Source organism: Corylus avellana, chromosome 5 (assembly GCF_965113065.1).
Source record: "Corylus avellana chromosome 5, dhCorAvel1.hap1.2, whole genome shotgun sequence".
Lineage (NCBI taxonomy): Eukaryota > Viridiplantae > Streptophyta > Magnoliopsida > Fagales > Betulaceae > Corylus > Corylus avellana.
This window is the reverse complement of record NC_142494.1, coordinates 17,030,532-17,052,187: the sequence shown is the minus strand read 5'-3', so window position 1 is coordinate 17,052,187 and position 21,656 is coordinate 17,030,532. Positions and strand designations below refer to the sequence as shown.

General features: G+C 35.8%; 1 protein-coding gene across 1 annotated transcript; it reads left to right on the top strand.

The window, feature by feature from the left end:
- The first annotated feature begins 2,929 nt into the window (after positions 1-2,929).
- On the top strand, positions 2,930-18,758 carry LOC132183102 (Cysteine proteinases superfamily protein). Its single transcript, XM_059596499.2, has 10 exons — positions 2,930-3,105; positions 4,046-4,263; positions 11,949-12,022; positions 13,529-13,583; positions 13,700-13,774; positions 16,334-16,407; positions 16,524-16,572; positions 18,134-18,218; positions 18,309-18,365; positions 18,460-18,758. The coding sequence occupies exons 2-10, from the start codon at positions 4,078-4,080 to the stop codon at positions 18,501-18,503; spliced, it is 699 nt and encodes a 232-aa protein (XP_059452482.2). The 5' UTR covers positions 2,930-3,105; positions 4,046-4,077; the 3' UTR covers positions 18,504-18,758.
- The last annotated feature ends 2,898 nt before the right edge of the window (positions 18,759-21,656 follow it).

The window sequence follows — 21,656 nt, the reverse complement described above, 5'->3', positions numbered from 1 at the left end:
AGTGAGAGAGAGGGGAGCACTAGAGAGGTCTGGGTTGGCAAGCTCTGGGTTGGGATGCACGGCACCGCTGGAGAGAGAAAGAGGGAGAGGAGAAAAATGAGGGTTTTGTCTTTTGTGGATGATGTGAGTTGGTGTTTTAATTGGGTGTTTTTCACCTCATTTGATTTGGTGTGATAATCCTAGCTGTCCAATTCTAATTGGTGGGCACAACCGAGCTGGTTTTCATCAGCTCTTTATAGAAATTATCCTCTTAATAAATTTAATGAGTATTAAATGTTGAAACATAACTTATTTTAAACACTTAGATAAAATAAATTATTGAAATTTATAGGGTAAAGTCCACTTAACCCCCTCAAACTCCCACCACAATGACAATATACCCCCCAAACTATCAATTGTGAAAATTTACCCCCAAAACTACAAAAACAATGACAATATACCCCCAATTTTAACAAAATGATGAAATTATCCTTACTAAAATAAAAATAAAAATACTAATATTTATTTATTTTTTCAAATTTTGAAGCGCATTTTTGTTTTATTGAAAATTCTATATAGATAATTTCATCATTTTGCTAGTATTGTGGGGTACATTGTTATTATTTTGGTAGTTTGGGAGATAAATTGTCATAATTAATAATTTGAGGGGTAAATTGTCATTGAAGTGGTAGTTTGAGGAGATTAAGGATTTGGATCTCTGTCCTTTAGGTAATTGGAGATTTTGATTTGAAATTCTCCTAGTTTAACTAATGGGATCTCGATCCTTGTGAAACAATGACGGCTGAAGAGATAAGGAAGAAAAACAAATGTTCATTTCCAAAGCTTCTCCAGTTCTCCCACACGTTCCGGAGGGAAATGGTGACTCAACATACCCATCGGGTCTAAATTCATCTTTACAATCATATTCATCTCGTGGCCTTTTTCTCTCTCCTAATTAACCCCACAATTCTTCTTATTATGAATTTGCTTCATCTTTCTTTTATCTTTTAAAATTCTTGTTATTTACTCTTAATTTATTAGACAGGCTTATTAGTTTCATCTTATTAACCTCCTACTATTATTTTTATTTTTATTTTTATTTTTATTTATTTTTTATTTTTTAAGTAACCTCCCTACTATTATTAAATCTTATTATAGTTAATTTGGATTTACAATTTAAAAAAGTGCAATTTAAAAGTCTTTAGGTGCCTTGTCGAGTATTGGCTTGAGACAAGGATGGCTACCATTCCACTAAATACTATTCATCTTATTTTTTTAAAAAAATGAACATCAAATCAGTCTCATTTTATATATCACTTCATTTTTTTATTACTATTTAAATAAAAAAAATTCACTTCAAAACAAAATTTTTTCACTTTTTAATACTACCTTTTCACTTTTCTATACCAATTATTATATGAGAAAATGTATAACAAATCCTTGAGTCAGCCCTTCAAAATTTTAATATCCTTAAGTTTTTTTTTTCGAAAATTTAGTCCCTTGGTCAATTGAAATAACAATAAAATTTCTGCCATTAAAATTTTTTAACAGACGTTAGGGTAATTCAAAACGCACCGTGTAATCCGATTAAAATATTAATTTTTTTATTAATTTAATTTAAAAAATTAAATCTAAAAAAAAAAAAATTGAAAACCACCCCTGTGGCCGCTCGGCCACCCCCAAGGGGTTTTGGGTGGCTCGTGGCCACCCCTCCATCGCGAGCCACCCCCATGGGTGGTTTTCAAATTTTATTTTATTTATTTTTATTTTTAGATTTAATTTTTTAAATTAAATTAATAAAAAATTAATATTTTAATCGGACTAAACGGTGCGTTTTGAGTTACCCTAACATTTGTTAAAAAATTTTAACGACAGGAATTTTATTGTCATTTCAATTGACCTATGGACTAAATTTTCAAAAAAAAAAAAAAAACTTAGGGATATTAAAATTTTGGAGGGTTGACTCAAGGATTTATTATACATTTTCCCTTATCATATATATATATATATATATATATATATATATATATTATTTAAAATGAGTGAGTGCATGTTGTTTAACAAACAAGGTCAAGGTCTTTAGGCGACCCTAACAAATGTTTGGCATCCCAATCGAAAATGTTGATGGAGATCTTAGCCGGGTCGGGGGATAATGTAACACCTCAGTCCCATATTACGAAGATGAGAAAAAGCTCGCATAGAGTTGGTGATTTATAAAGATAGTCATGGGTATTAAGTCCCATGTTGCCTAATTACTAGGTGAAACTAGGCTTTATAATGAATTTTAAGGAAGCTCCAAATTAATTAGTTCTTTTGGGATGATAGTGCAGATATGATTAACGCTTTTCCTTAGATCGTTATAAGTAGTATTAGAGCCACCTAGTAATGCTAGGTCATGTGGTACTGGAACACTACATGATGTGGCCCTGATGAGAACATCAGAAATTTAAGAGAAATTTAAGAAGGGGAGTTTGTAACATTCCAGTCTTATATTGGAAAGGTGAGAAGAAGCCCATATAGAGTGAATGATTTATAAAGATAGTAATGTGTGTTAAGTACTACATTTACTAGGTGAAACTAAGCTTTATAATTAATTATAGAGAAGCTCCAAATTGACTAATCATTTTGAAGTAATAGCACATATGTAATAAGCGTTTTTACCTTGTAAAATGTATCCTAAACTTTTTAAAATTATTAGTTTTTTATTTTTTTCTCACGTTTATATCAAACGATTACTTATTATTATTATTTTAAAAAAAATCACGTTTACCAAACACTCAGCATTTTGTAGATGCATTGACTAAATTCACCCATACGTGGCCCGTGGGCATGCCGTGGCCGGTGGCTCGCGCGGTGCATACTTATCTCCGTGATAACTTCGACGTGCAGGCGTCTACATTATATGATATAGTCCACAATAGGAAAAAAAAAAAAAATAAAAAAAAAAAAAATTCTGTGGTCATGTGTGTGTGGGTTTCTTGTCGGGGTGAGAGAGAGAGAGAGAGAAAGAATGACTTATGGTCCAAGGCTTAAAGCGTTAGCTATAACTATCTTCTTTTCAAAGTTAGAAAATCTGCGACGCTCTCTCTTCTTTCTTTGCCTTCTTCCTCTCCGTTTCACATCTGGGTAATTATTAATATTTCTGTTATTTTATTTCTTGGTTATATTTAGATTTAATGATATAATACTGTATACTAGTTCTAATTGCTTTTCGTCGAAGTTTTTACCTTGTTTGCTTGCTTAGAATCAAATGAAAAGAAAGTAAAAGAAATAGACAAAAAAGGAAAGAGTATATACAAAGAGCTGAATTTTGGGTCTACTATTTGTGTGGCGGATTTTTCGGAATTGGAAACTCAGCTAAACTAAGCTAAATGATTCTATAAAGCACAGCTGAAAGCACAAACTTAAAGAATCTACTGTTTTTGGTGTTCTTTGACTTTGTCCCTTCCAATTTTACTTCTGGGTATTCTTTGTTTCTTATTTGAGCATGTGTTTCTAATTTTTGTCGGGTTTGTTTGATTAGTTCCCGGACTGGTCTTTCTCTGTCGAATTGCTTTCCATCGTGGTTTATACTCTGTTTGATCGCTGAGAAAGTGAGGCAAAAGATGATAAATTTATAAGGTTGAGCCTCAGTTGAAGAACTCAAAACAATCGAATAGAAAGTAAAATTCATGTACTGGATGTCACTTTTCACTTTCTGTTCTTTTCATATGTATTCTCAGCAACACAATAGAGATTTCATCAAGAAGAAAAAGTAATTGATTTTGGGTGTCCATGTTTTCTTCTATAACTTTCGGGGTTTGTTAGCAGATGGGTATTTCTTATTTGTTTCGATAAGGATCTGGGATTCTGGGTTGCAGTCTTTTTTATTTTTTTTATTGTATGTAGGTATGTATGTATATGCAGGCGTGTACTGGTTTTTTATACTCTGTATGGTTTATTTTATATTTCTGCATATATGGATTCTTAATAACCTTTGTTACATGCATGTATGCATGTTTTTACATTGGGTCCTCTGTACATCAATTTAATTTATTAAATTATTTTATCTTGACATGTTCTGTAGGGTGGTGTCGTCAGCTATCCGTTTGAGGTAGTATGAATGAAAGCTACAGCAATGCAAGTGCAAGTGCAAGTGCAAGTGCAAGCTCGAGCTCGAGTTTGAATAGCAGCTTCCAGGATACAGAGGATGACCAAACCATCGCAAGCATCTTAGGGGAAGAAGAAAATTCAAAACTTAATGGCAGGCTTGGGAAGAGACTCTCCCATTTGGATTCCATCCCAGTATGCTGCTCATTATATCTATATTTTGTATTTTTTTCCTTTTCTCTTTTAACACTTTTTTAGTATAGAGGAATTTTGGTTTCTATTTGTTGTTGTTGTTGTTGTGCATACCAGTTGCTTCACTTCATTCATTCTAAATGCTTAATGATAACTCTTTGCAAATGCCTTCTTGATCTGAAACTGTTTAGAAATATGTATGCCATGTAAATTTGGCCTTCTGGATATTTTTGTAGCATGCTTTGAAGCATCTATAGCAATCTATAATTGCTGTTCCTGTCTGTGAAATTATCTAAGAGTGGGTGATATATTCTTTCACAAAGCACATTTGTCCGAAGGCCAACTGTTCAAGCTACTCTTGAAGTTGTCTGGTTTTTAGGTGAATCCAAACTTCACTTTTTAGATGAAGACTTCATGTACTTTAGTTTTGTCTAAGGGTGGTAGGATTACTCTTATCAAGAGCACCGTATCCAACTTACCTACGTACTTCATGCCCCTCTTTCGTCGCCCAACGAGTGTTGCAAACCGTATTGAGAAGTTATGGGGTGGGCTAGGTGAGGAGTTCAAATGACATCTGGTGAGATGGCCCAAGGTTTGTAAGCCAACCTTTGAGGGAGGGTTAGGGTTAGGAACTTGTTGAGGTTCAATCATGCTCTCACGTAAATGGCTGGTGCTATGGGTTTGTGTGAGAGGCTTAGTGGATAATGATGGTGGACTCTAAATTTGGAAGTTCACGGAGAGGGTAGTGTTCTAGTGAGCTTGTTGGGGCGTATGTGGTGGGTTTATGGAAGGGACAAAAATTAGCTACAAACTAGTTTGTAGCTAATTTATACAAACAAATCTAATAGAGTGACAAGTGTCCCATACCTATTAAAAGCTCATGCTTTTAAAAAAAACATGTGTTTCTCACATGCTAAGGGACACATGTCACTTTATTTGATTGGTTTATATGAATTAGTTACAAACCAGTTTGTAACCAATTTTTGTTTGGAAGGAAGAATACTAGGAGGGGTTTGGGGAAGTTTTGTAATTACACAAGATTTGAGATGGGAGATGTCTAAAAGGTTAGATTCTGGCATGGTGTGGGGATATGACCCTTAAGGATGTCTTTCTAGTCTTATTTGGTATTGCTTGCGCAAATGATGTTTATGTTGTAGCTCACGTGAAATTTTTTGGAGGTTCCATTCAGTGGAACGTGGACTTGCTAGAGCAGCTCATGATCGGGAGATGGATGCATTTGCCTCGTTTTTCTAGATGTTGTATTTAGCGACTATGAGACGGAAAGGAGAAGACAAGTTGTGGTGGGTCCCTTTCAAAAGAGGGTTGTTTGGTGTTAAATTCTTTTACAATGACATGGGGGATGTCATGATGGTTTCTATTTTCCTTGAAAGAGTGTTTTGTGGACTAAGGTTTTGTTGAGGGTGGCCTTTTTAGTGGTCGGCGGCCTATGAAAGATCCTCCATGGACAATCTCCGGAAGTGACGCGTCATTGTGGTTGATAAGTGTTGTATGTGCAAAAGGAATGGGAAGTCCATTACCATCTTCTTCTTCGTCATTGTGAGGTTGCTTGTGCAATTTGGAATGTTTTCTTCAGTCGATTTGAATTGTCTTAGGTTATGCCTAGACCAGTAGTTGACTTGTATGCTTGTTGGTGGACTTTCGGCAGCACTCGGAGTATGATTGTGTGGAAGATGGTGCCTCGTGTCTTTTATGGTGTCTATGGAGGGAAAGAAAAGATAAAAGTTTTGAGGACCACTAGATGACTTTGGTGGAAATTAAGTCTTTATTTTTAACACTTTGTATCTTTGGACAGATGCTTATGTTTCTCATTCAGTGATTAGTTATCATGATTTTCTTGTTCATTTTGCCCCTATTAATTAGGTGTCTTGTCTTGTATAGTTCCTGTGTACACGAGGGCGCCTTACGCTTTTAATGATATCTTGCTTATTTTTTTTTAAAAAAAAAGTTTTAGTCAAAGTGCTATTACCATTTCCATTTTTGTTTTTCAATTTCGGAAAATATGCCTCGGCCAAACACTATCCAATCTTTCTAACTTGATCTATAAGTGGCCAGTGGGATATTTGTTATAAAGTTTTTACGATGTCTAGTAATCAGATAATGTTGAAGTTCTCAGTTTTTGAAAGATGCAATAAAACAAATTAAAGTTTATCAACCATTTCTTATACTTGAATTTTTTTTTTATTTTTTTAAAGTAATTGCTTCCTTGCTTTCTTCCCCTTATCCACCATGGACTTCGCGGGGATCCTCGTACATGGTGAATAACCAAATTCCAATTGAAATGAAATCTTTAGGACAAATCAATGCAATTTAGAAGGACCCAATGAAAGGACATCAATTCAAATCCTTGGTTTTCATCTTGGGTTATGCCATAGAAAAGTAGTCGATTTGTATGCTTGTTAGTGGACTGTTGGCAGCAATTAGAGTACTACTGTGTGGAAGATGTTGCCTTTGTGCCTTTTGTTGTATCTATTTAGGGAAATGAATGATAAAAGTTTTGAAGACCGTGAGAGGATCTTTATTTTTCAACACGTATTTGTGGACAGCTGCTTCTTTTTTTTTTTTTTTTTTTTTTTTTTTTCCTTAGGTGATTAGGTATCATGATTTTCTTCTTCTTTTTGCTCTTACTAACTAGGTGGGTTCTCTTATATACTTTTTGTGTACCTGGGGATGCCTTACGTTTTTAATGATATCTCAATTACTTATAAAAATAAAATAGAATCCTGGATTTTCGCATCTCTTGATTGGGTTTCAAGTATTGGTAATTTGGAACTTAACTTGAAAACTATATTTCAACCTAACTTTTTCAACAGTGTAGAAATATCTAAATTTGATATTTTTATATACTTTTTCAGACCTATTACTGATACTATGTAGTAGCTAAAAATTTGTATCCATTTTTGATCAGAGGAAAGATATATTTTACGTCCTAGAGGAGCTATGATTGGAGATACCATTTGTTTTGGTACATAAGTTCCTATAAAAATGGGAAATGGTTTGAACATCCTATGCTAATGTTTTGGAAGATCCAAAACAAAAAAAATAGTGGTATTTGTTAGTAACAACATAATGGAGACAATCAATCAATATAGATTGATACGAAATCTAAGCTCAAAGTGAAATCCCACTATGACATAGTGAGTAGAGAGCTTTCTTTCTTTAGGTGGAAACTCTTGATTGTTTTGTGGTTCATCATGAGGTCACTCTTATTACTAGTCTACTACTTCATATTGTGTTTTATGCGAGCTTTCGTGAAATAATGGGTGATACCTATTGAGAAAGTACAAATGGAAGTAGCAATATAAAACATTATCCTTTATTATGGTCTGACTACCAAATAGGAGTTCGATCACTTTGGCATGCAACATATGAAGATATTATGAGAAATGAGTTAGTAGTGAGGCAGTTTTTAGGCTCTTCTTGTGTAACAAATTGTTGATATAGCACTAAACGAGAATGCCTGCAGCAAAAAAAAAAAAAAAAAAAAAAAAGGAAAAAAGGAAAAAGAAAAAGAAAAAAAGAATTGAGTAGGGAAGCTTGTCGGGTGTGTCATTGGGGGATGCCTCCGTTGCTCAAGTCAGTAAAGGCTTATCAGGGAGGAAGATGATTGCCAAAAGATCAATTTTAAGAATATTAGAATGGATCCCATACCTGATCTCATAGCCCTAGTCTTATATTGAGCGTCTTTCCCTTTCTGTCCTGCTTATGGCAGGTTTGTCAAGGAATTCCATGGGTACACCTCCATTTCTAGATCAGCCTCGGGCGCCATGTTTAGCCAAGGTCCACTTGGTTGTTTGGAGCCCTCGGGACTTGCTCGATTCGAAACTTTCTGAAATGGACCTTTAATTCCCATCCTGTAGCAAGGTATTCCTTCATTTGGTCTTCTATTGCCTCGTATTATCATAGCACCTGCTCAACCACTAGCCATGAGTTGCTACATACAGTTACCACTTTTGCTATGAGCTCCTTAGCTATTATTTCTAGTGCGACTATGAGGCCTGTACTCAACTTCATTATTTGTGGGTTTAAATTGGAATCGTATGGCATACTCTAATTCTATTTGACGAGGCAAGTACGAGGCCTGCTTCATTAGTTTCCTTGCTAGAGGAACCATCGACATCCGCTACCCATGCTTGGGCTTCAGGGAATTATGGCTCATTCTCTTGTTCAGCGCTCTCAAACGTAAACTTGTCTAGGAAGTCAACAACTGCTTTCCCTTTAATCGCTGCTCTTGGGTGATATTCAATGTCGAATTCACTCAGTTTAACTAACCACTGCATGAGGCGCCCAGATGTGTCGAGCTTATGCAGTCCCTTCCTTAGGGGTTGGTCGGTCAAGATCCTTATTGTGTGCACTTGAAAGTAGGAACAAAGTCTTCTTGCTGAGGTGACTATGGAGAATGCTAAATTCTCTATCTTTGAATATATCTCCTTCCTCGTTTTATGTGTGTCATACTTTGGAAGCCTAGCCACACCAACTGTGGAAGCTGAGGGTTCCTTGAGTGGGATGGGTGAGTCCGGCATGGATCCATTGGAGTTGCACTAGATCCGTTCCTCTGCTGAGCATCAAGTTCCCCTTAGGACTTATGTTCTGGATACCTCGGAGCCCGAGGAGGTGCAAGGAATTTTTGTGGAACCTTCGTGGGTTTCGATTGTTGATCCTTCAAAAATTTTACTGCTTCAGTTGAGCCTCGAGGTAGCTGGGCCGCCGAGGGGTATTGAGGTGATCGATCGCCATTGCCAATTAGGATGCCAAATGTCCCGTCCTGCCAAAATCGCCATTGCACCACCAATATATCTCTTTCTATTGGAATACACTTGTTTGAAACCCTACATCTTCATCTGCCTTGGGTAAAAAATGACCAAATAACTTACTCTTAAGTTGAGTGGGAGTTACAATCCTTTCCAGGAAAAAATATTTTGATAGCAACGTGATATTTTTATTTTGTGACCATCATTGTATGGGTTATGATCTCTATCATCAAAATATTTTTATTTGGTGAACATCATATTATGATGAGCTTTAATATCAATTATCAAGGATTTTCCGATCTTTGTTATTGAGAATTTTTAGACTCTAGTTTCTATTATCGAGGATTTTTAGGCTTTGACTTTTGTTATCAAGGATTTTTGGTCGAATTATGGAGTTACTTGGTGAATATTATCTTACAAGCTCCAATTTCTATTGTTGAGGATTTTGTTTGAATTATGAAGTCATTCAATGCTAGGCTTTTAATTTTGGGAAAGTTCTCCACTCCTTGGTATTGAGCGTGTAGTTTTAGTTCTTAGTTGTTAAGCCAAACTCAGGACACCAAAGACTCATCTTGGACCCATGCATCTGAAGACATGGCCATGCGCCAAGCCTTGGTCTCACCCTAGGCACTGAAGACCGATGCTATATGCTTGGTGTTGAAGGCTGAAGCTACACTCGGTCTTGAAGACCGATGCTACATGCTCGGTATTGAAAGCCCTAGTCATGCGCAAGGACAAAAACCCTCAGCTCGGCTAGGCACTTGATGGCTGACGCTTTGCCCTTAGTATTGAAGGACAAAGACAACCTCGATTGCGAGAAAGACAAGATTGTTAATGTTTGACCAGTTGGATAGGTTGGCCATAAGAATGGGGGGCAACTGATGTGGAAACAAATAAGTCTAGGGCCCAAAGCCTAAGTCTCATTTTACAAAAAGGCTTGTTCACACAGAGTGTTTGGTACTAAGGTTCCTTTGATGGCGGCCTTTTTTGCTTGGTCGGTGGCCCTAAGTAAGATCCTTACTATGGACAACCTTAAGAAACATGTCATTGTGGTTGATAAATGTTGTATATGCAAGAGGAACGGGGAGTCCGTTGACCATCTTCTTCTCCGTTGTGAGATTGTTTGCGCCTTATAGAATGCCATTTTCAATTGTTCTAGGCTGTCTTGAGTTATGCTTAGTAGAGTAGTTGACTTGTTGGTTGTTGGTGGACTGGTGGTAGCACTCAGAGTGTTGCTGCGTGAAAGAAGGTGCATGTGGACTAGTGGTAGCACTCAGAGTGCTGCTATGTGAAAGAGGGTGCCTTTTTGCCTCTTGTGGTGCTTTTAGAGGGAAAGAAATGACAAAAGTTTTAAGAACCACGAGAAGACATTGGCGGAGCTCGAATTCTTTTTTTTTTTGGTTTTTTTTTTTACTCTTTATACTTGCACAATTGCGTTGGTAGCGTCCTAGGTGCTTAGTTTCATAATTTTCTTCTTTTATTTATTTATTTTTTTTAGCTAGGTGTTTCTTTTGTATACTCTCTATGCACCTGAGTAACTCTTTTCACTTTTAATGATATTTTGATTTCTTCTTTTTTTCTTCAAAAAAGAACCATTTGGGAACCGTAGTTGTACTTTAGGCTAGATCTTCACTATGACCAAATACATATTTCCCTTGGCCAACTACAACATTTCCTTTCTATGTAGAAGCACAATAATGTGCCGACTGTGTAACACCCCGGTCTCATATTGGAAAGATGAGAAGAAGCCCTATAGAGTTGGTGGTTTATAAAGATAGTTATGGGTGGTAAGTCCCACATTACCTAGTTATTAGGTGAAACTAGGCTTTATAATGAATTCTAGGGATGCTCTAAATTGACAAGTCCTTTTGAGGTAATAGCGCAGATGTGGCTAGCGCTTTCTCCTGGGTCGTTACAAAGAGTATCAGAACAACCTGGTACAAATGGTACTAGAGCACTGCATGACGTGACCTTGGCGAGGACGTTAGGAATTTAAGAAGGGGAATTTGTAATACCTCGGTCCCATAATGGGAAGATGAGAAGAAGCCCACATAGAATGGGTGGTTTATAAAGATAGTTATGAGTGCTAAGTTCCACATTGCCTAGTTACTAGGTGAAACTGGGCTTTATAATGAATTATAGGGAAGCTCCAAATTGACCAGTCTTTTTGGGGTAATAGTGCAAATATGGCTAGCTCTTTTCCCTAAGTCGTTACAGACTGAGATTCTTTCGCTTAGACATCTGGTTGAATTTGGGGCTGCTTTATATGCATCTATGTTCTTTAATTGTAATAAGTAGAAAGCCAGTCAGATCCCACAAATTTGTCATGTATGTGAACAGAGCATGAGTATAGAAATTACTTTTGCCAACATGGTCTTGCTGCCTCATCCATTCGACATTTGAATTCCTCCACTTAATCTTGAATCCTCGGCTTGTTTTCATACAAAATCCTCTTTTTATGAACTGCTGTAAACAAATAGGGGAGGGGAGGTGTCGGATGTAGGATGATTATGTAGAAATTATTCTATATTGGTTCATGGTACTCGCAGTACAGGATTTTCATGATAAGTTGGAATTTTTAATTAATTGAGTATATAGTTCTACGCTTCCCTTTGTCTGTGTTATCGTATATAGAAGTATGATTTCTTTGCTATTGTTTCCATGATATGAGCTAACGGTACAAAAAAGTTGGAGAGCCTGTTGATGGTGACTTTGAATGTTTTTCCCTCTCCAGTATTAACAGTACTTTAGTCTTGGTATGTTTGTTGTTTGTTTGTTTGGTATTAGGTCACTCTGTTTACGATATTAAGTGTGTCAATCTTCCTTAAAATTCTTTATGAACTTTGAGAGGCACAAAAATGATCCTGTCATTTGTCTTACTGGATAACTTTGTTACTTATGGATGGACTATGTTGGCAGCATACTCCGCGGGTTAATGGGGAGATTCCTGATGTAAATGATGCAACCTTAGACCATGAGCGGCTGTTTGAAAGGTTCTGATTCTGTCTTCAGCTCTATATGCAATTCCTTATTATTGTTTTTATTGGTAATGTGTGTTACTTGTACTTAAAAAGAAATGGTGCATTTACTTGCCATAACTTGCTATGTGAGAGTTTTTTTTTTTTTTTTTGTTCTTTTCATAAAAAAAAGTTAAGTGCTTCATTGTAAAGTTAACTAAATTAACGTGTTATATGCATGATAAATGTCAGTTGATGGCAGCACTCCATCTTAGTTTTTGGATTTTTCAGACTCTTGACACTTAAATTTGCAATCTTAGGCGAGTTAATGCACTGTCTCTTTACTTATCTGTCCCTTTCCTTTCGCTCTCTCTCTCTCTCTCTCTCTCTCTCTCTTTTCTTCTTCTTCTTTTTTTCCTCCATGAATAAATATTACTTATCAAAAGTGATGCTTGGGCAATATGAGCCACTAGATAGTGCCTTAAGGCCGTTGACCTGAGGCAAGCGCAATACGGCACTGGCTTTCTATTCCTATTCAACAACTCAACTAAGATGAGAGGTGCTCAATGCTAGTACCCCATTAAACTTATGGTTCAACACTCTGGTAACCTTTAGACAATTCGTAAGTAATTTATATAGTGCATTCTTGTCAAGTGATTTTATGTCTGTTGCTTGGGCAATATGAGCCACTAGATAGTGCCTTAAGGCCGTTGACCTGAGGCAAGTGCAATACGGCACTGGCTTTCTATTCCTATTCAACAACTCAACTAAGATGAGAGGTGCTCAATGCTAGTACCCCATTAAACTTATCGTTCAACACTCTGGTAACCTTTAGACAATTCGTAAGTAATTTATATAGTGCATTCTTGTCAAGTGATTTTATGTCTGTTGCTTTCTCATATCTGTTTAGTCTCTAACTGTACCATTTCATAAAGCTGAACAAGTAATGTTATTTTGTTCTTTGCAATAAATACACTACAGGGTGAAGTCCTTGTACTGAAAATTGATGATAATGTCGATGACTGTGATTGTATTATTGAAATTCAAAAGACACCATCAACGACAATCACATGTCAGCATCTTGCTTCACTTGGGCTTGCTCTTTTTGGTGCCTACTGCCTTGGGCAATCCAAGTACCTAGCACCTTGAGGGTGGATTTTGGTTTTTATTACCTTTTTTTTTTTCTTAAAGAAAAAATTCTTTGAACCGACTTTTGATGCAAATTTCTTGTCTTTGTGCATATTTAGCGACATTTCTTTATTGTTTTTTCTTCCCTTAATTCCTTTTGGTTAGCTTCTTATGAGATTACTATGTTGGCAAATAATACAAAATGAAGCTCATAGAGCATCTTAGCAATGTCTTAAGAAATGTGATTCAATGATTGTTGAGTTTAAATGCTGGCAAAAAGAAATGCCTACAGGCATGATTGTTGAAGAGTTGACATTAATAATTCATCATCTGGACTTCTATACTCAGTAACCTACATGTGCATGTAATGTGGTTTGTCTTTGCTGGGTGATAATGAATTTTTTTTTTTCATAGGTTGGTCACGTATGGGTTAGCTGAACTGCAAATGGAGGGTGATGGGAATTGTCAGGTTGAATGAGTCACTGTTGATTTCTTTTTCTATCAACTCATGCTTGCACCTTTCTTTGGTTATAGTTTTTGCATCTTGATGTATTTAGTAAAATATTTGTTCAAAATATTGGACAGTTTCGAGCTTTAGCAGATCAGTTGTTTCGCAATCCAGACTATCACAAGCATGTAAGAAAGCAGGTCATCAAGCAGGTATAGGTGATAAACTTCACTAATACATCACTTCTTTAGCAAATATTATGTGGACACTGTACATTATTAGTTAAGATTTGATGGATGCTCAGAAGATTGTTTTCGTGGAGCAAATATTCTTATCTATTAATGGTTCCTGTGCTTATTCTTGAGATGGTGTTGCCTATCATTGATATTGGGGGCTCTATGTTCTTATTTTGAATATATAGTGGTATTAGAGCAGATTATCAATTTGGAGGTGGGTGATGTTTTTTTTCTTTTTCTTTTTTTTGATAATTAAGAAAATTTTTATAAAATGCGTAAGGCACCCCAAGTACTTAGAGAGTATACATAGGAAAGCCAAAGCTAGCCCACCAAAGTTCCCGAACTGAGAATCCTTTTTGATAATAACGCCCAAAAGAGAACCCTCAAACCCAAAGAAACCCTAAAACCCAACTAGAGCCCAAGCCTCTAGTTCCCCAAAGAAGCCGTAGACCCGCATCATAGTCCTATCTAAACCTCGACTAGAGTCCCTGCTTCTAGCATCAAAATTAATGGAGCATTCCAAATTTTTGATATGATACAGTCATCATCAGGTTTGCAAAGGTGAGAAATGGGGGAGATTGATGCAGGAGCATCTAAGCAGCCTTCAAAGACAAGCAAGACCACTAGATAAATAGGATTAACCCACAATCTAGCGTGAGTCCTGTCCTTACTTTTGTCTTTCTTAGTCTTTGCTTTGTCTTCTTTTATGTTACTTCTAGCATATTTATGTACCTAGCCTTTTAAGAAAGTCTTGTGCCTAGTGCGTAACTTTATTGAGTTTTGATTGCTAAGATTAGAAAGATTTATGTGCAGTCGTCGGCTGAGAGTGTATGGTTGTTAGAGACATAGTATAAGTGGTATATTTTTAAGTCTTTCCAAGGATGTTTTGCTTACTTATCATAAAAAAATAAAAAAATAAAAAAATAAAAAAGAAAAAAAGATGTGGTATCTTTATTGTGGTCTCTTGAACCTGAATTTTACATTCTCGTTCAAGTCTTTTGCTATCTTTTTGCTATAACCTGATGCTATATTTTTTAATGCTTTTTAAGTTTGAAATTTGTTCTTGGCTAGAAGATCTGTTGATAATATCAAAAACCATTTGGTATTCTCTTGCATTTGACAGTGACCTTTTCAATTCATGAGGGAAGAGTTTTACTAGAGGAGATAGAAATATGGATTGGAAACTCTTTTGCGATGGGGAGGCTGGGGAATCTTGGAGTACTAGGTTAAGTTAAGGAGCTAGACTATGTTTAGGGATACCCCTTTCAAGGGTGAGATGGATGACAGGTATAGTTCTGCAACAACTGTATAGATCAGCGGGCAAGATAACTCAGCTTATAGTGCAGTAACAAAAGACTAAAAATATGAAATTCACTAATTAACTTGGGATAGATACATGCATATACACATACATACAATATATAATAGCATATACATACTGTATTGCGTGCTCATTATGATCCATGTCTTACATTATATCTTGTTTGGACTGGGATTGCCAATAGGATTTAGTCCATCCAAAGTCTTGACCCTTTTGGCTCAAGGTTGTATGCGCTTACTGTGAATTGAATTTTGACTGGGATTGAGCTTGGCCAGAGATTTTAGTGATAGTGGGTTTGTTTGGTAAAAGATATTAGAGCGTGCTTTTTGCTTTTTGGTTGTGATATGATATAAAGGTGAAATTAGTTTTGAGTGTTTTGTGTGTTAAGTTGTTTGTTAATATGCCTTTACTTTTCTTGTAAAAAGCAAAAAGCTGTCCTAAAAAGCATTGCCAAATGAGCCCCTTCTTTCTTTTTCTCAAGAGTTTCCCTACCACATTCCAATGCCGGCTTCTTAGCAAAGCTCCTTTAATCACCAAGGGTTGCGCTTGGGCTGGAAAGACTCGAGAAATATTTGGCTGGCTAGGCCTGCTAAAAACTTTGTCCATCCTGCTGAGCTCAGATGACCTCAGTGTGGCTCAGCCAGGCCTATTTTTTGGACCTCGCCTGGAGAATACTTTACATTGAATGCCTTCTTTCTGTTGATAATTCATAACTACTTTGAGAGATGCAATTCTAGCTGTTGATATGGGATGGTTAGATTCTTTCACAGGCAGTTTTACTTGTGGTATTTCATAGTTGTTGACTGTTCGATGTTTATGGAGTTTTGTCTCATGAATGTTGTTGATATGGGATGAAGACTAGATTCATAATATCAAGAAAAGTGACACCATGCCTACGTAGTCAGTTTCCATAGTGACATTTTTGGAAACCTTTTTTTGTTTGTTTATTTCGTGTGGTTTCTTGTTTCAACTTTCACTTAGTCTGTATCCTCGTTTGAGCAATCTTAATCCATGGCCAATCAAAATTTGGTTATTTTCACTATTCTTTTCAGAATAATGCAAATGTATCTGTTTTGGTAAGTAAACAATGCAATTTGTAAACAATATAGAGTAGAAATAGGCCTATCTATGTCTGTGCTTCTACACTTGTGCCAATTTGAATATTGTGCGAGGGAAGTAAACTCTGATTTAATCTGATCTAATTTCTTCTCCAGCTAAAGCATTTCAGAAAATTATATGAAAGTTATGTCCCAATGAAGTACAAAATCTACCTAAAGCAGATGAAGAAGTAAGACATCTGCACTGTGATTCCTGTTGATTTTGTTGCAGAATTATTGAGGATGCTGTCATTACCTATGAGTAAACAGTAATTCAATTTTTGTATAAATATTTGTATTCTATTAGATTAGGTGAGTGGGGAGATCATCTTACTCTACAAGCGGCTGCTGACCGAGTAAGTTCAATCTTTATCTTTGGACTACCCTGTTCTGTTGTCTTTCAGCACTATTTTTTACATCACAAATTTCTTGTTAAATTATTTCTTGTATTATGTTATAAATGAAACAAGTGTGAGTTTTGTTTCCCTTCAGGGGAAAAACAAAATGTCAATATGCTCGTCTCATTCAAAGAGCAGAAAGGAAATAGTAGGGAAAAAAAAAAAAAATTATTCTATATGATATGGACGGTAGGTTGTGCCAATAAGCCATGTGTTATCATGCAGTTGACAAAAAGTTGGTAAAAAATCCATCAACTTATGCCCTCTAAGATGATGAGAGAAAATGAAACTAGGGATTTTTATAATTAGATGTGTAGTAACTTCACCAATGAGGTATTATGTTCTCACTAATGACAACCAAACTTGGAGGAGCTGATTCGAACTGCATGTCTATAGCCTACTGTGTGCATCAATAACCACAACAACTGCAATTGTTGATGATTACAGAAGTATTGAAGCTTATTGATGTCTGTAGAACTATAGAGAATTGTGTCTCACTTGTACATATAAAGAGTCATTATTATTAAACATGGAAAGTATTGACAACTTAATTTTATAGGTGACCGTCACATGCCAAATTGGTTAGGGATACGGAGTGCGTGTGCGCGTTTGCATGTGTAGCATGGTTTTAGTCTTTAAGAGAGCTGAGGCTTAACCCAAAGTTTCAAATAAGTCCACATTGGTAAGATAGAAAATAGTGATTATGAAATTATTGAACCCAAAAGAGGTCTTAGTCAGCACTTATGCTAGTTGTGATTTCATGGCATGGTTTTAGAGAGCTGAGGTTTAACCAGTATGTCGTTATTGGCAAGATAGAAAATAGCGATTATTAAATTATTGAATACAGTGTGAATCCTGCAACTCCCAGCATCAGATTAGAGAAATTAGGGTTAAGTTAGGAAGTTTAGGCAATAGAGTTTAGGATTTTATAAGACTTATAGGGATGGTTGTGGATCTGATTTAATCTTAGTCTTCTTAAAGAGAAGGAAAAAGAGCAATAGAGAGAGAGATGTAGGAACTCAAAACAAGCTCTAAGCTGTCAATTCTGAGTAATCTGCCCAATTGTCAAACATAAAAATAACAACCCTTTTATAATGCTAAACGAAACCCAAAATGAAAACAAACCCTATGGTTAAATAAGTCTTAATTAAAATGGTTTTAATGACTATTAGGGAATTTAGAAGAGAAAAATGTAGAAAAAAGAGAGAGGCTAGTTAGATAATGATCATAGCCCTCTCCACATCCATTTACAATGTTGGCCATTGCCTTGTACTTAGCTTCTGCATTCAAACATGCACAACTGCCTGCTTCTTACTTTTCCAACTAATCAATTTTTCTTCTACAAATGTACAATCAAATTTTCATGTCATGCTTTCTTTTTCTTCTTGTGTTTCATTATTGTATTGTTTGGTCTTTATTTTCACGGATTTATTGATTTCTTAGTGGTTTTGTTCCATTCCACTTAATATTTAACACTTTCTGATGATTGATTTCTGACTTATAATGACATTCTCTCTAGTTTGGAGCCAAAATTTGTTTAGTCACCTCTTTTCGTGACACTTGTTATATTGAGATCCTTCCCAAAGACAACAATCCGACCAGAGGTAAATTTTGTGTAACCAGATTTATTTTGAACTCCTGGTGGTCTACATCTAAATTTGCCTACTTTGATGTAATTTCTTGTGTGTTTCCAGAGCTGTGGCTGAGCTTTTGGAGTGAAGTACATTATAATTCATTGTATGGAAGTGGAGGTGATGAACCCAACTATCATTTACTAGCAACTTAATATCTGCATAGATCTTTGACAAATAAGCCTGATTATTCTTTTGCTGGATCTCTTTACAGATGTTCCCACCAGGGTTGCCAGAAAAAAGCATTGGCTTTTCTAGAGTTAAAACTGTTCGTTTACTCCCCAATACTGGCCAGCGTTTACTTGATGACATTGCGCTTTTTTGTATATGAAAATGCATTATAGTTTGATCCTGCAGCTTCAGTTGTAACTCTTACTTGATAAAGAGGATGGTGGAGCCTAGTCTACCATGAAACTTTTTACATTCTTTTTATCTTTCTCTTCATTTCCTAAATAACAACTATATTAGAATTGTTATCAGCCTTGTATTTCAAGAAGCAGACACTTTTTATTATTTTTATTATTTATTTTTTATTCTCTCTCTCTCTCTCTCTCTCTCTCTCTCTATAGGGTTTTCAGAGACTAGGGGCGACGAAATGAGGGGCATGGGATATTAGGATGAATTTATAATTGTCTCAAATGAGTACAAAATGTTGAGATGTCCAATTATCATTCGCATGTAACTGTCATTGATTGATCGGTCCTAGCATCGATCGTTTGTTTGCTAGGGTTTCATAGATTGATTGATGGTCATCATCAAACAATCGGTGCACCCTAAAATCTACTAAAGTCCAAAAAATATCTCACTTTCTCCACTTAGTACTAGCCCTAATATCCTTAGATTATAATTAGAGCATACTTAATTATTGATTGGGGTACTACAGAGATAGCCACTAATCACAACGACAATAAATAAATACCAGAGCAATTTCAAAACATCATATGAAAAATAATATCACAGGTTTCGGTCCAGGATCGATCATCAAGTTGTATATAAAAATATTAAGACCAAGTTTTAAAAGGCACTAAAGCATCAAATATAAAAGATAATTGTTACTCCTCAAGATAAGTCCTCAAGTTCTCGAATGATAAATGCAATACCAATACCACACAAGCATAAGGAAGGTGAAGCCTTCCTTTCGCTCATAAGCCTGCCAGTGACTGAGCTACCAACTCAGGGTTCTCCACAAAGATTATCTTAATTACTCTAAGCTACAAATAACAATAAAACAAATGATGTTTTACAGATGAAAAAGATACAAGCGTAAATCAATGACTTACTGAGTAAGAATACACAAGGTGAACATGTTATCTTAAGGTGAGCTCAGCTGTTTAGCAAAATGTTTATAAATTACATGCAGTAATATAAAATGAAGACCTACGTTAAATGACAAGAATATCATGATGATGCATTATAGATGTAATATATGATATTTAAAGTGAACATGCCATAGTTTAACTCCATATTGTAATTCCCATGAAAATTAGATGGAAGAACGGTTCATCTGAATTTGGCTAAGTATGAAAAATGAATTTCCCTTTTACTAATATTTTCAAAACAATTTCACCGGCTTTTGTTCCTTATACATTGAATAGCCAAATGTGATTTTATGGGATTTTATTATAAAATGTACATTGATGAATCACTTGTTAATAAACTGTTATAAATCGAATTTTGTACTAAAACTGGATTTTGATATTTTGATTTAGTGGGAATTAATTTTTCTGTATTTTTATTGAATCCAAAGAGGGTGTATTTTCTTATTTACAATGTAAACTTAAAGCAAATGGACATTTAAATATTGTAAAGACATTTATTTAAATGTTTTCAATGGAAATAAGTGCTGCTGAATTGGACAGCTGCTAAACTAGGTTTATGTCTTGTTGTCCAAACAGTAGTTCTTCCATCCAAACGAGCCTCTTCCAGAGAGCCTCGTCTGCTATCTTTCCGAACGAACCTCGGACGAGGTGACAAAACGTCTCATCTACAGTCTCGTCCGAACACATTGCGGATAAAATGTCCCAGTGTTTCACAGAACGTCTTGTCTGCAACCTCGTTCGAATGAGTTACTGCTGAGCTCACTTATCCCATTCAAACGAGGGTCCCCTCGTCTAGACGAGCTGTGCTGGTATAAATACCCTGGACGCGTGAGAAAGCTCATTTCTCACTTTTTCTCCTTTTTCTTCGATTTTCTCTCTTCTCTCTTCTAGGGTTTGTACCCAAACCTTAGGTGTTGATTTGTAGGGGTTTTCCAAAGCCAAATCTAACCCCAGGAACACATTTCTTGGTGTTAGATAAACGTTTTGACCGATTAGTTTGAGGTCAATCCATAAACCCTAAGTTTTGCTTAATTTGTGTTAGATTTTTTGGGGGTTTTGTTTAATCTCTCAAATTTCTTTAGGGTTTTGTGTTTAGAGGACTTCTAAACCATTCAAGAGCAACGGGTTGCAATCTTGTGGTTCGAGCAGGTTATTAGAGAAATTCAATGCCATTGAATCAAAATTTAGTTGTGGCAGCTGACCATTGAAGCAATTATAACTCAAATTTGTTGTAGAAGAACCAATAAATCTTGACGAAAGCCATTGAAGAGGTATGGTACCACTGATTTGGTTGCGTGAAAGATACATGAAATTTATGTTGAAAGAAAGGTCCCAAAACTAGCTGGGGATGGTGTCTGAGATTCTTGCATCAGATATATCAAGCCATGAAAATTTCTTTTGTGTTTGAAGCCATTGAGGAAAAGCTGGCTCCAACTTACAAGACCTTAATTTGATGGTATCCAGATGAAATGGTGGAATCCTTCTGGTCTAAACTTTAATGAAACCGAATTGGAAAACAAGTCCAATTTGTGTAAGTTTGAAAGATTTGGCAAATGTGCTTCAGTGATGTCACCTTTTAAAGAATTTGAAGCTCAGAAAGTATTCACATACATTTGGTTAAACACTTAAACTCCAATTTAACATATTTTTGGATAGATACAACTCTCTCAACAAAGGGAATTTTGAAAGATCAGTTACCTCTCCACTTATGTTATTGTTTGACAAGTCTAATACTTGTAAATTGTGAAGATTCTCCAAAGTGTGTGGTATTGTCCCCTCGAAGTTGTTCGAAGAGAGGTCAAGAAAAATTAAAAAAAAAAAAAAAAAAAACCAGGAAAGAAAAAATAAACGGTTACATAACAATATAACAACATAATTTGCTACGGGGAAAAAAAAATAAAAATCAACCTCATGAATGGGACTTGCAATTTGCTTTCACTTCATCATATGCATACAGGCATACAGCAAAGCAATAAAGCATCCAGGCAACCTAGTAATTTAGTAAGTTTTTATTATGTCAATGTAGACATGACTTGTGTAAGAGCTTTAACTTTACCTATAACTCACCAAAAATAACACAATGCATACAATG